At 32.6% G+C, this 14,362-nt stretch overlaps 1 protein-coding gene across 1 annotated transcript in view; it reads right to left on the bottom strand.

The window, feature by feature from the left end:
• Window positions 1-1,043: 1,043 nt before the first annotated feature.
• The window catches only part of LOC114335666 (TBC1 domain family member 14-like), a 45,716-nt gene continuing 32,397 nt past the window's right edge, over window positions 1,044-14,362 (bottom strand). Inside the window, exon 6 of the mRNA XM_028285943.2 lies at window positions 1,044-14,277. Coding sequence (XP_028141744.1) covers window positions 14,096-14,277 — 182 coding nt within the window. The 3' untranslated portion in view covers window positions 1,044-14,095. The remainder of the gene's footprint in view (window positions 14,278-14,362) is intronic.

Below are 14,362 nucleotides of genomic sequence, written 5' to 3'. Positions count from 1 at the left end.
TTTCGAAACGGACCCTCAGGAAATATAATTGGTGACCCCTGTTCTATAATATTGGTGTACCTACCTATGATCAATTCGACACTTCCAATGCCTTTAGAAGTGCGGGTAGTTTGATAGTATCAAACGCTTTGTGGAAGTCTGTAAACTTTAGAATTAGAGGTCTATTGTATTCAATTGATTTTTAAATCAAGACTTTTATGCACTGTATATGGTCATTTGTACCGTAGTTAGGGCGAAACCCAGCCTCTTCTCTTGGCCGATACAGCTCAAATTTTGCTTCCAACCTATTGGTTACTATTCTGGTGTAATGTTTGTATAAATGGTTGAGTAGAGAAATTTGGCCTCTAATTCTCTAGTTTCATGTTGTCACCCTTTTTATGCAGAAGAACTGTAATGGAGTTATTCCAAGCTATAGGAATGTTTTGACTATACAAGCAGAAAGTGAAGGTCTCGTATTTTTTTCAAAAGAGAAGTTCCGCCAAGTTTTAAAGCTTCTGTAACTATTCCATCATCTCCTGGAGCCTTGTTGTTTTTCATTTTTTGAGTGCATATTGTATCTCATCTTGAGTAATTTCTGGAATATCCTCAGATCCCTGGTTTTGTACCTTTTGTCTATCGTCTTGATTTATGTTGTTACTTTGGTGTGTGTATAATATAGAGTAGAACTCTTCGACTATTCCTAGTATTGTCTGTTTGTCTATTGTTACCTCACCCTTTTTATACCTAAGCTGAAAAATTTCTTTTCTACTTGTCGCCATTTTTCGTCTCATTACTTTCATGCTCTTGTTTTGCTCTAGTCTGTCCGATTTTTTTCATGTTTAAATTTCCTAATATCTCTTCTCAAAACTTTCGATATGTCTTTATTGAATGCATTAATGTTTTGTGGGTCAATGTCCCTTTCACTTTGTAATTGTCTTCTTTCTATTATTTTGAGTTGTGTTTCTAAAGTGATCTTTTCATCTCGTTTGGTCTTTGGGCAAAAACGTGCTTGTGCCAGTTTAGGGTGTTACCATCAGCTCACAAGGGAAAATAAAACAAACTAATAAAATAGATGAATAAATATATTTTCCATGTCTTAATATTCATTATGTCATAACTAAACTGGAGCTGCTAGTGTGCTGAAACGAAATAATAGTAGGTACTGAATACAGTTCCTATATTATGTACACTTGTATAAATTAACACTACTCAAAAATATATTTCAAAGAATTAATCGAAAATAAATATATAATTATTTTCACATAAAATATTTTTAAAACCTAGTAGGAAATAGACTTTCCATAAAAGTCATTAGATTAACTATTTTAAATCATGTATACTCACCACCAAAAATAAATTTATTTGAAATTTGAAAAAGTTTCGCAAATTTTTGTTGTTTATCTTTTGACGGTGAGTGTATCTTTATTTAAAGACGCTTTATGAACATTTTAAACCTAGTTCAAGTTTGAGATGGGCTTTGGTTGAATTTTAAACTATCTATAATTTAAAAACTATATAAATAGGTCTTTAAACTAGACTTAAAACATCTCTAAGTTAAACAAATTGTTAAATACAGCACTGCAACATTAATTATTAATAGTATTTTACTTCACTCCGCACACAGAGATTTTGTTGATTCTGACAGAGGTTTGAAAATGTAAAATGCGGCAATAAAACTATAGTTCTTCCACTCTATCTTTTCCCATGCATGAAATTATTCACGAATTACTTTGTAATCGTTAGGCTGAAAAGTTCGTAGGCTGACAGAAAGAATTTTGTTTTTGATAAAATTTGATTTTATTATTCAATATTGTTACCTTCGAGGACGACACAACGATTATAGCGGTCATACAACTTTTTAATACCATTTTTATAATACAATTTATCTTTAGGCTACAGGCTCACAACAAATATACAATATCATTATACATTTCTTGTCAGATACACGCACGGCCCTATAAGATTTGTAAGCGGGAGTGAAATTTTTTATGATTTATGTTCAGATTTGCATCCTTTTTTATCAAAAATGTTATATCATTTTATCAGAAATCCATCATTTTTTTTATTGTATTATTATTGTATTGTGTTATTTATTGTATTAGTATATTGATTCTGTTTAAGTTTTTTATTAGGGATAGGATTGTATATTCTTTAATTCAACTGGCTGAATGACTAATGTCTATGCCATTAAATAATAAAAAAAATCTTTAGCCTCATAATAAGCCTAAGTTTCGGCTATTATCTCTTCATTCGTACTAAATTTCTTTCCAGGGAGCATTCTCTTGAGGTCAGCAAACAGGTGGTAGTCACTGGGAGTCATATCTGGTGAATACGGTGGCTGCGGAAGTAATTCGAAGCCCAATTCATGAAATTTTGCCATTTCATTGATTTGTGACAAGGTGCGTTGTCTTGATAAAAGAGTACTTTCTTTTTCTTCAAATGGGGCCGTTTTTTCGCGATTTCGTCATGCAAACGCTTCAATACCGCAATGTAATAGTCGTTGTTCATGATTTTTCCCTTTTCAAGATAGTCGATGAATATTATACCATGCGCATCCCAAAATACTGTTGCCATAACCTTGCCAGCCGACTGTTGCGTCTTTTCACACTTTGGAGTCGGTTCATCACGTGCAGTCCACTCGGCAAACTGTCGATTGGACTCCGGTGTGAAATGATGGAGCCATTTTTCATCCATTATAATATATCGACGCAAAAATTCGGTTTTATTACAATTGAAGAGCTTCAAACACTTCTCAGAATCATCGATTCGTTGTTTTTTTTTATCGATTGTGAGCTCTCGCGGCACCCCCTTTGCACAGAGCTTTCGCATACCCAAATATTCATGCACAATATATCCAACACGTTCCTTTGATATCTTAAAAGTTTCAGCTATCTCAACAAACTTCACTTTACGGTCATCCAAAGTTATTTTGGGGACTTTTTTATGTTTTCGTCGGTAACAGCCTCTTTGGGGCGTCCGCTGCGTGCATCGTCCTCGGTGCTCATTTCGCCTCGTTTAAACTTAACAAATCATTTCTCAACGGTTGGTTTTCCTGGTGCAGAGTCCGAATAATGTGTATCAAGCCAAGCATTGACATCAACAATATTTCTTTTAGCGAAAACGCAATGCTCTATTGAGACACAAAATTCCTTTTTATCCATTTTTTTAACTAACACACGTTGCTTCACTCAAAATCCTATATTCTAATAAACTAATACTTCGACAGCTGTCAAATTGATACAGGCATCCTTTGAAGGTTAGGGCTGACTAAACATCATATGGATTTAATACCAGTAGTGTCATCTATGTGTCAGCCTACGAACTTTTCATCCCATCTATTATACTATGTCTCTTTTTTACTCACAGAAACTAGCATCGCAAAATTAAGCCGCTTGTCCATAGAAACCTCAGTACATATCAATCCCCTCAAATTATATTGTCATGAAATATTAATACTAGATAGAGGGCTCATATAATTTTGGATATCTTATTTTGTGTTCTATTCACTCAACAATCAACCCAAATACTAAGTATCAACTAAATGTTTGTTCTTCAACTTTTTGCATAGAATATTGCGGTGAAAATTCGAGAGTATTATTGTTTTAAGAGAGCCTATTGTCATGTACATAGCAAAAAAAATTAGTCCCAGTGCTGTATTTATTTACACTCGTTAAAAAAATATACTGACTGATATACAAAATATTATCTATCAATTACAAATTTTGAATATTGACTTTTTATTGTCTATGACGTTTATAAAATTTTGGCACATTTACCTGCACATGTTTTAAAGAGGGTCTGAAATGTTCTGAACGTTATATATAAAATAGTGAAGGAACAAAAGGACATACTGTTCCTTCTCAAGAATAACGCGTAAAATTCTCAAGAATACGCGTAAGTAAAGGTTTAAAGAGAGCATGCAATATTCTGAAAACTGTGTATAAAGTGCTGAAGGAACTAAAGGAATTGATACGGTTTTAGAAGTGTAAAGTAATGGTCTCTTACTACTAAAAACGATAAAGGTTTCAAGAACTCGTAAACATGATGACGGTCGTCTGAAAACGGACACAGCACCAAAAGAAGAAGGAGACTACTAAAAACACTACATTTATATGATTCTTCTTCTTAAGGTGCCGTGCATTTCTGCGTAGGCGTCCACTGTTTTGTCAAGTGAGATGTTAGACAGTCAGAATTAAATAATTCTGTTTTTAGCAGTATTGCGAAGCATTTCATAACTGTGGATTCTCGTCCATTGGCAAATATTACGTCGCCATGACATAATTTCAAGTCCTAGATATATAATCTTCTTCTTCTTCTTTAGATGCAAATCCATTAATGGATGTTAGCGATCACATTTTCCATTATCTCTCTGTTTGTTGCAATGCATAAATAAAGTTCGTCCGCTATAACTTTTCTCATGCGTCACGATTCATTTTCAAACAAATTAAGTCAAAACATAAAGTAAAACGTACGCCGATGTGTGTAGTATATATAATATACAGTATACAAAATGTATATACACATCGACGTTTGTTTTACTTTATGTTTTGACTTAATTTGTTTGAAAATCAATCGTGACGCATGGGAAAAGTTATAGCGGACGAACGATATCAGAGGTTATATGTCAGTAATCCCTGTCCATTGCGTTATGTTTGGAGCCAGGACATTTTCTTGCGTTCTATTCCTCTCTTGCCTTCAATTTTAACCTCGATTATAAGTTGAAGGAACTGGTCTTTTTAGTTTCGCATGATGTAACCCAGGTATGCCGTTTTCCTTTTCTTGATAATTTCGAAAAGTTGACATTCTTGGTTGATTATTTTAAGGACATCTACATTTGTGACTTTCGCCGTCCGTGGCATCTTTAGGATACGGCGATATAGCCACATTTCGAAGGCTTCTAATCTGTTTATATCCCTCGTTTTGAGTGTCCAGCCCTCCATGCCGATAGCAGTACCGACCATACGTAGCACTTAGTAAACCTTAGTCTCAATTGAAGGTCGAACTCTGAACAAGTCAGTGGTCAGTACCTTCCTGAATTTTACGAAAGCTTCTCGAGCTTGCTCAATGCGACATTTTACTTCCCTGTCCGATGCCCACTCTTCAAAAAGCCATCTTCCCAGGTATTTAAATTTGCTCTCTTTCAATGGACTTACTATTCAGTGTTATGGTGGAGTTTTCAAGTGCATCGAACGTTATCGAATGCTTTCTCATAATGCAACATGAGCTTATGAATATTTTGACAGCTAATGTTTGAAAGCTTGCAACAGAAAAAACTGAGAAACTTGATATAGGTAATATTCGTAAAATACTTATCTACTAATGAATCAGTCAGTATATTTGTTAAAATGAACTTTTCCTATAACTCACACAGTAAAAAAATCTGAGCCGGGCTCAAACCTAAATAAATACACATTATGTGACATATAAAAACCATACTTTAACACCGATTGATGAATTTGAGATATACGGAAGTAATTCAATCCATTAACAGTTTTAGTACACAAGGTATTTCAAAAAATTTAGAAGGCACTAATGTTTATATTTTTGTGCTACTACGGACAAAATATCTGCAATATTCGATAATAATTAATCGTTGTATCGATCAACAAAAAAATCGATTTAAATATATCGATACTTGATCTTGTACAGCTGTCCGATTCTAACGTGGCTGGTAAGGAAAAATTGTAATTTTACACCTGCCGATTCAACAATCGATTTACTGAGCTTATGAATATTTTGACAGATTCATTGACAATATTAAAGTTCTACCACTCCTTATTAATAGCAGAAATAATAAACTTACTGTTGTGGACTTCTTTAAATGAAAAAAAGAAGAATAATTTTGAATAATGGCAGTGTATAGTAATTAGTTTTGATTAAAAACTTATACATGTATACTAAGGATTTCTGCAGTGTTCACTGTATTCCTTCACTCAACAGATCTCTTCAGTTTTGCCAGTTCCCTTCCTGAAGATTTCTTCTTTCCATGGCATCGTTCGCTTCATCTCTGAAAAATCTTCGGGGTCTGCCGCTTTTCCTTCTTCCTATCGGGCTCCACTCTGTTATTCTGTTTATCCAACGTTTTTTGTCTGCTCTTCTGACATGTCCGTACCAGGTTAATCTCATCTGTTCTTGAGTTCATTCCCATTATGTCCTTAATCCCTATGTTATTTATTCTATCTCTTCTTGTTACTCTGCAGCTTCTTCTTAGGATTTCCATTTCTGTTGCTCTTATTTTGGTTTTAATTTTCTTATTTATTATGCAATTTTCACACCCATAAGTCAGGATATTTCTTGTCATGGTATTATATATTCTTATTTTTGTTTTTATACTGATGTTCTTATGCTACAGTACCGGGTTCAATTTTCGTATACAGTATCTTGTTTGTCCTAGTCTATTTTGTATGTCTTCTCCAGTTGTTCCTTTGTTTGATAATATGAAACCTAAATACTTGCACTTGTATGTTCCTTTGATTTGTTTACCTCCCTCTATTTCCATCTGTTTTATTTTTGTATTCTTCATTGTTAGGTATTCAGTTTTCTTTAGGTTTATTTCCATTCCATTCTTTGTTCCAGTTCTTTTATTCCTGTTCCAGTTTTCTCATCATAAAATTGATGTCATCTTCGTCTCGTCTGATCACTATTTGGTCGTCAGTAAAACTTACGGTATTCGCGGTGTGCAAGTACTTGGAAGGGAAACGAGAAACGACGGTGCGCGAGTCGCGGAGAAATATTGCAACTTTCTTAAATAATTCATATTGTCAATTGAAATTGTCAAATTTACATATATTTCATACCTTCTGTCATTGAAGCAGAAAAATTATATATTGCTCCACAATATTGATATGATATGCAATTATTATATAAAGGTAAATTTAATTAATTGTATTTTGAGTGCAGTACTGCATTTTAATAACTAATTTTATTTACTACATACAATTGTTCACGTTTTCATAACATAACCTGAATCTTATTTTTTCTTCTTACTATTTTTTTGGACTATGGCCTTGACAATTATCCAGCAACCAGGACTAATATAATTGGCCAATATAATTAAAAAAGCGAATAAAAGTACAGAGCGTAGAAATAGGGGTCGCTTTGCCGAACTTGCACGGTCCCAATATAGGTATTCGTTTTTTACCCGTATACCCATTCATTCGCACTTTCGTTTCCATGGTTTCAGAGTTTTTTTCAGGAATATTTTAAACAGGGTAGGGGATGTGGAGTAGATATGTAGCAGTTCCTTTGTCTTCTTGAATGAAGTGCATATTCTATTGCCCGTTTTGATAGCTACTTTGTTAAAAAACTTTCCATTGGTAATTATTGAATGTAAACATCTAAACCTTTGTTTTATTGTTTAAATTGATGCAGTGTTATGTTGTTGGTAAACTGCATGTAAATATTGCTTTATTTTTGTTAAAATTAATATTTTTTGCTATGAGCAACTCGAGGGAAAGATTTTCACCGGTCACGTTATAATCGGTTAGCTGTAGCAATGTTTATATGTCTTCCTTTAAAAAAATGTTTAATTTTTTATGTAATGTATTCAGTATCTTTGGCTGCTTTGGCGTTCTATTGCCAAAATTTTGTATCAGTATGTTTTTCTACAGAATAATATGAAATACCTTTATACAGTGTATCCACGGATAGGGTGTCCGTGGGTGTCGAAAAATGTCATTCTTGATAAAAAGTTTTACTTGTTCTAAAACCCCATAAAACGAAATAAAATTAAATTTTTTCAGAACGTGCTTAATTTTATAGCTAATTTTATGTAAATCCCTACAAATATTTGCACTTAGTTCGAAATTGTAACAATAATAACTTGGGAGAACAACCCTTTCGCTTCTTTGATTATAAAACCAGATTTTGCCGTTCTCCTTAAACATGCAATTATTTAATAATTAAATAATTTTTCTTCCAATAATTTTAATAATGAAATTTATCACAAGATAAATTCTGTATTGAACGCTTAACATTTTCAAAAAAAAAATGACAGTTCGCAAATTGTTTATCGGAGTTTACAGTTATGTACTAAGCTACATTGTACTAAGCTACATTTGGCGAATGGACTTAGTGTCCGCAGTCATATAAACCCAAACAAACAACAAAAGCTACAGTTACGATCACTGAATAGTTTACACCTTAATTTTTATATTATAATACTGTAAAATTACAGTGTCGTACGGATTTCATAAATGTCAAAGTCAAAAAGTCAATGCTTGTCAAAAATTTCGCGAGTGTTGAAACATAAAATAACGATATCAAAGTCCTCCAAAATGGTTATAATAAATTTGAATAATGCACAAAAGCAAGAGCAATTGCCAAACTCGAAGAAGGTTGGTTTTTAAGACAAGTTGCTGCAGATTTGGACGTGAGCCATATACAGTACGTAAATCGTTCTACTGGACATAGGGAATATACATTGAAATCATTGTGGCAACTGCGCTAACCTGTGTTAGTTCAAACTTCTGTTCGAATACGAGTTTCTGGTGCAATAGAGTTGTTACAACGAATAGAATGAATGATTTTGAATGCAAGGCAGTCCATAAATAAATCAAAAACAAAGATTATGACTCATGAATTAATAATTTTACTTTAATTTTTAAAATATCTTTTATTTAAAAATTAATTTCCAAATTAAACAGACACAGTTTTCCCATTAGGTCAAAAATAGTTCTAGAATATCATGTTTTGACGTTTATTTGTGTCAGCCGAAATTATTTGTCAATTTTGAGGTTAATGCATCTTAATTCTAACAAGTATATTTTCATTGAGACAGCGGAGTTGCCACAATTATCTTAATATAATACAATGTACGTATTTATGTATCTAAATATATCCAATGTATGTTCCCTATGTCCAGCTGAACGATTTACGCACTGTTGTATGTGCATATTGAAAATCAAACAAAAATTGGATAATTTTGGATATATATAAAATAAAATCGGTATTTTCAAACCAGACTTCATTGTTTTCATTATTAAGACCATAATCTATTCCATTCAAAAAAAACTTCTTTATATACTTTCCATTTTATTAAACTTTGAAAAATATATTTTTATATTATTTTTATTTTTTAATTTTAAATAAACTATTCTAGATACACCACTGTTAACGTCACTTTGACGTAAAAGGTGAGTTGAAACCACGGTTATTAGATTTTATTACGGTTGTCTTGTCCGACGGTGGTGGGGAGACTTATATTTTTGACTTTACGTCACAAGAGTTTACATTCCCATATTTTTAAATTATTTTCGATCATTGAATGTGTGTTATTGTGTATATATGTGTATTATTTGTGTTATTATGAAATAATAAGACAAATAGTCCACATTTTATCTTATACCGGGTGGTGAATCGTAAAAACGGCCATAGGAAACTCAATGTAAAATTCTGAATTGTTGAATTCCTGCTTCCCTAATTATTCTACGTCAAAAGTCATGAGAGAATACTTGTAGAGAATTAAAATCTGTATTAAAATCAAAAGTTAAAATTGTTCTACGATTTAAATGCATTCCAAAATTTTGAAAAATATGATACATTTGCCACAATAGGTATGCGTGTAAAAGAAAGGCCACACATTACTATGCTGACAGTGCTCACACCATTGACTGAATAAAAAAATCTTTATTACTAATCCTTTCTCCGCAACTGAGGGTACCTTATCAACTGTATTGTTTTTAAACAATACATGATAAAATAAAAATATTGACAGTTCAAAAATGTGAACATTATTGCATTGTGGGTGGCCTACGTTTGGGCTGAAAACTAAAATGTATTACATTTTTACAAAATTTTGGAATATGTTTAATTACGTAGACCAATTTTAACAGTTATTTCCAATACAGATTTCAATCCTCTTCAAATAGTTTCTAATGTCTTTTGATGTAAAATAATTATTAGGGAAGCTGGAATTCAACAGTTCAGAATTTTACATTGAGTTAATGCAAAACTTTGACGCATGTCAAAATTCTCAATGTGTTTTAATTGTATTCATTTTTTTCGAATCCTGAGAAAACTAATAAATATTTTTGAAAAATTTAAACTCAGAATGAAAGACTGCATTATTACCGAGGGCTGAAAGTGCCTGAAAACTTCTATAATGTTTATTTTAATAAGTTACAGGGCTGAAAATAAAAGAGAAGTGTGATATTTAATTTCAAATATTTCATTCAATAGAATCTGCTTGTTTATTCTAAGGGGCTTTCCGCCCTCGGTAATAATGTAATCTTGCATCCTGCGATTAAATTTTTCTAAAATACTTGGTTTTCTCAGGATTCGAAAAAAATCATATTACGATTCAAATGACAGTAAACTCTCGTGACGTAATCTCATCCTTAATGTTCATTGGTTAGTCGATTTAGGCAACCGTAGTAATGTCTAAGAACCGTGAGTTTAAACGAGGTAACAATTTAAAAAATCGGCTCCTAGATACGTAAGCCTGTAAACTATTCAATGACCGTAACTGTACATTGTAGCTTAGCAACACTAGATTATTGTTACGATTTCGAACTTAGTGCAAAAATTTATAGACATTTACATCAAATTGGGTACAAAATTAGGCAGGTTTTGAAAAACTTGAATTTTTATTTCGTTTTATAGGGTTTCAGAACAAGCAAAAAATTTTATCAAGAAAAGTTTTCCTCTTGGGCGCCCCGTCCGTGGACACATTATATACTATATACTAGGTTAAAGCAGGCGCTTAGGGGACAGAAGTATAAAAATAATTTGTTCATAATATACACAGATTACAACATTCAGCTTTGGACAGATTTTTTAACAGAAGCTATTTTTCAAACTTTCAAACTAAGCGTTTGCCTCAGAAATATTAAAACTTAAAGCACATACCAATTAAATAATTTACGAGAGTCGGGATCTGAGTAACACTATTCTTCTACATTAGATAACATATCTAATAATTTCTTCGTTAGATCTAACATATCAGTTCTCAAATTTTAGATATTTTTTAAATACAGTGCATTGGCAAATCTTGCAAACATTTAATACTTTAACATTAAAAAAACAATGAGCACATTTTTCTGGAAGTTTGCTTCAATTTAAAGCCAATTTTAAACGTGGCATTTATTCAGTAAATGAAATAAAAGTTATTGGTGCCAAAAGCAAATTTACATTCTTTGTTCTGAAACAATCAATATTTCATCAATACATTGCACATTGGTTGATACAGTTCTTCCATTATATCTTTGCACATGCATGAAATTATTCACGAATTACTTTTTATACTAGGTCTCTTTTTTACTCACAGAAACTAGTAGGTATCACAAAATTAAGCAGCTTTTCCATAGAAATCACAATACATAAGTTAAACAAGGATAAAAAAGAATGTGTGTGTACTTTGTACGCATGTAAGAAGTTATATTTCTATTATATAATTTCAAAGAAATAAATATACTTAACAGGTTATATGTAATTTATTTAAATATTAAACTAACTTTCTTACCTACCACTTTTAAAATTTTTTTATTAAAACGATACCAAAAATTAAAAAAAAAAAGAATATGAATCGTCCGGGATTTGAACCCGGGACCTCTCGATCTCCGGTCACACACTTTCCCACTGAGCTAAACTGCCTTTGCTTTGGCAGGTTACAAGATTTCTCATATATACTGACAAATTTAATAGACCAAATGAAGTCTACAAAAATACTTTAACTATACTAACTATTATTATAAAATATCTTATTCCCGAGGAAGACAAATCCAAAGACACAAAAATTATAATAAATAATACATTTAATAAAAACACTAATATCCTTTTAATGACTTATTTGCTGACAGCGCTGATACATATATATCTTGAAAGATTAGCAACGAACTACATACTGTCTGTGTGCGCATGCGCCCGGCATTATAAAATTTCACTCTCGATCGTTAAGAAGTATCACTTCAATAATACAGAATGTCTTTGATAGGTCTCTCATTTATGAATTTTGGCGTTTATAATTTTCAATGACAGTGAAACTTTATTGGTTTAGTTGCATTTATTGTTTATTTGGTTTTATAAATCAATAAAGTTTTATTTATTTGTCAATAAAGTTTATGTGGTTTTATATTTACAAAAAATAAATATTTCAGTTAAATAAAGGAAGAGTTGCAATACTGACTTTGGGGTCCCCAGACAAAGACGAGTATTAGTAATATCGTAGTGTTGATAACTAAATTTGTGAAAAATTTGCACTTGTATCACTGTTTACCCAAAGGTACGATATATTATTAAAAATATTAATAATTTATTTATGTAATTCACTCGACAGCTTTGTATTTCTCAACCTTAGGCAATATTAAATCTTCTTAACAATATTAACTTTTTTGTTGTGACTGTTTTTTAATTTATTTAGTACCGTTCTATATTTAGCTTTATATTTTGTAGGTCTTATCTTTATGCTTAATGTTGAGTCCATCAATCTCCTCAATAGCGAAAAAAATATTAAACACTTCAATAAAATCGTCATCATCATTCTATTTGCCTTATCCCTATGCGGGGTCGGCTTCCCTAATTGCATTTCTCCACACAATTCTATCTTGGGTCATATCAATGTTAATCCCCTTTACCAACATGTCCTGCCTTATCGTCTCCCCCCAGGTCTTCTTTGGTCTTCCTCTCCTACTCCTTCCAGGAATCTGCACTTCAACTATTCTTCGTATTGGGTAATTAACGTCCCGACATTGAACATGACCAAACCATCTTAACCTATGCTGTCTCATTTTGGCATCAATTGGTGCCACACCTAGACTTCCCCTAATATACTTATTTCTAATTTTATCCTTCTTTGTCACTCCACTCATCCATCTAAGCATTCTCATTTCCGCCACATGCATTCGTTGTTCCTCTTTCTTTTTCACTGCCCAACATTCAGTTCCGTACATCATAGCCGGTCTTATGGCTGTTTTATAGAATTTTCCCTTCAGGTTCATTGGAATTTTTCTGTCACACAACACACCACTCGCTTCTTTCCACTTCATCCATCCAGCCCTAATTCTACTGCATGCATCTCCATCTATTTCTCTATTACTCTGTAATACCGATCCCAGGTACTTAAAACTATTGCTTTTCACAATCATTTCACCATCCAAAGATACCATTTTATTTGTAGTAACTCCATCTTTAAATGAACACTCCAAATACTCTGTTTTTATCCTACTAAGATAGACCTTTTTCATCCAGAGCTTGTCTCCACTGTTCCAGTTTTTGTTCTGTCTCTTTCACTATTTCCTACTAACACTACATCATCAGCATACATTAGGCACCATGGAATGCTACCCTGTAGTTTCGCTGTTATCTGGTCCAAAACTAATGAGAATAAATAAGGACTAAGCACCGAGCCTTGGTGCAATCCTACTTTCACCTGAAATTTACCAGTCTCTCCCACACCTGTCCTAACACTAGTCGTTACTCCCTCATACATATCTCTCACAATCTTTACATATTCGCCAGGGACTCCTTATTGAGTGCCCACCACAAAATCTCTCGAGGAACTCTATCATATGCTTTCTCAAGATCAATGAATTCCATATGAGCGTTGGTCTCTTTATTCCTGTATTTTTCCATCAGTTGCCTTACAATGAAAATTGCATCTGTTGTTGATCTGCCCTGCATAAAGCCAAACTGATTATCGGATATTTGTCTATCAATTACTTTCTCCCATATTTTCATGGTGTGGCTAAGTAGTTTTATAGCCCTGTAGTTTGTACATTGTTGTATGTCTCCCTTGTTTTTGTAGACAGGTACTAACTAATATACTGCTTCTCCATTCACCTGGCATTTGTCCAACTTCCATAAACACTTCAATAAAATAACTTTATAAAATACATTCACGGGATAATAGCAATTTCCTAAATATGACCACGGACACTCTGACAGTATGTATTAATGATCTACACATCGACGTACGTTTTACTTTATTTTTTGATTAAACTTAAAATAAATCGTGACGCATGGGAAAAGTTAGAGTGGAAGACCTATATCACACAATTTAAAAAGGGCTGAATGACCTGACTTTTCGAGATTAATTTAAGATAACCACGCACTGTATGTCATAAAGTTTTTTCTCAAAACGCATCTTCCAGAAGAAGAAATTAAATATTTTAAATATATACTAACTAAACTTACACTTCTCAACAATTTGACTAAAAGTTTGTTTGCCTATCGTAGTGTTAACTAATTGTATACTTTTAAAGAGAGAATCTGCCGATATATCTTCTGGTAAGTGAGTAAGAAACTGTGCTCCTTGCAGAAAGTCCATATAAATCAAAACGTCTTGATGCAAGTAAAGTATTCCTAAAAGAATTACGATTAGTCTAAATATTATAACATTGCATTATTCTTACATTGTCGAGGTGTTAAATAGAATGAAGTAGTATGG

The sequence above is a fragment of the Diabrotica virgifera genome, chromosome 2 (genome assembly GCF_917563875.1).
Source record: "Diabrotica virgifera virgifera chromosome 2, PGI_DIABVI_V3a".
Taxonomy (NCBI): Eukaryota; Metazoa; Arthropoda; class Insecta; order Coleoptera; family Chrysomelidae; genus Diabrotica; species Diabrotica virgifera.
This window is presented reverse-complemented; position numbering and strand designations above follow the sequence as displayed.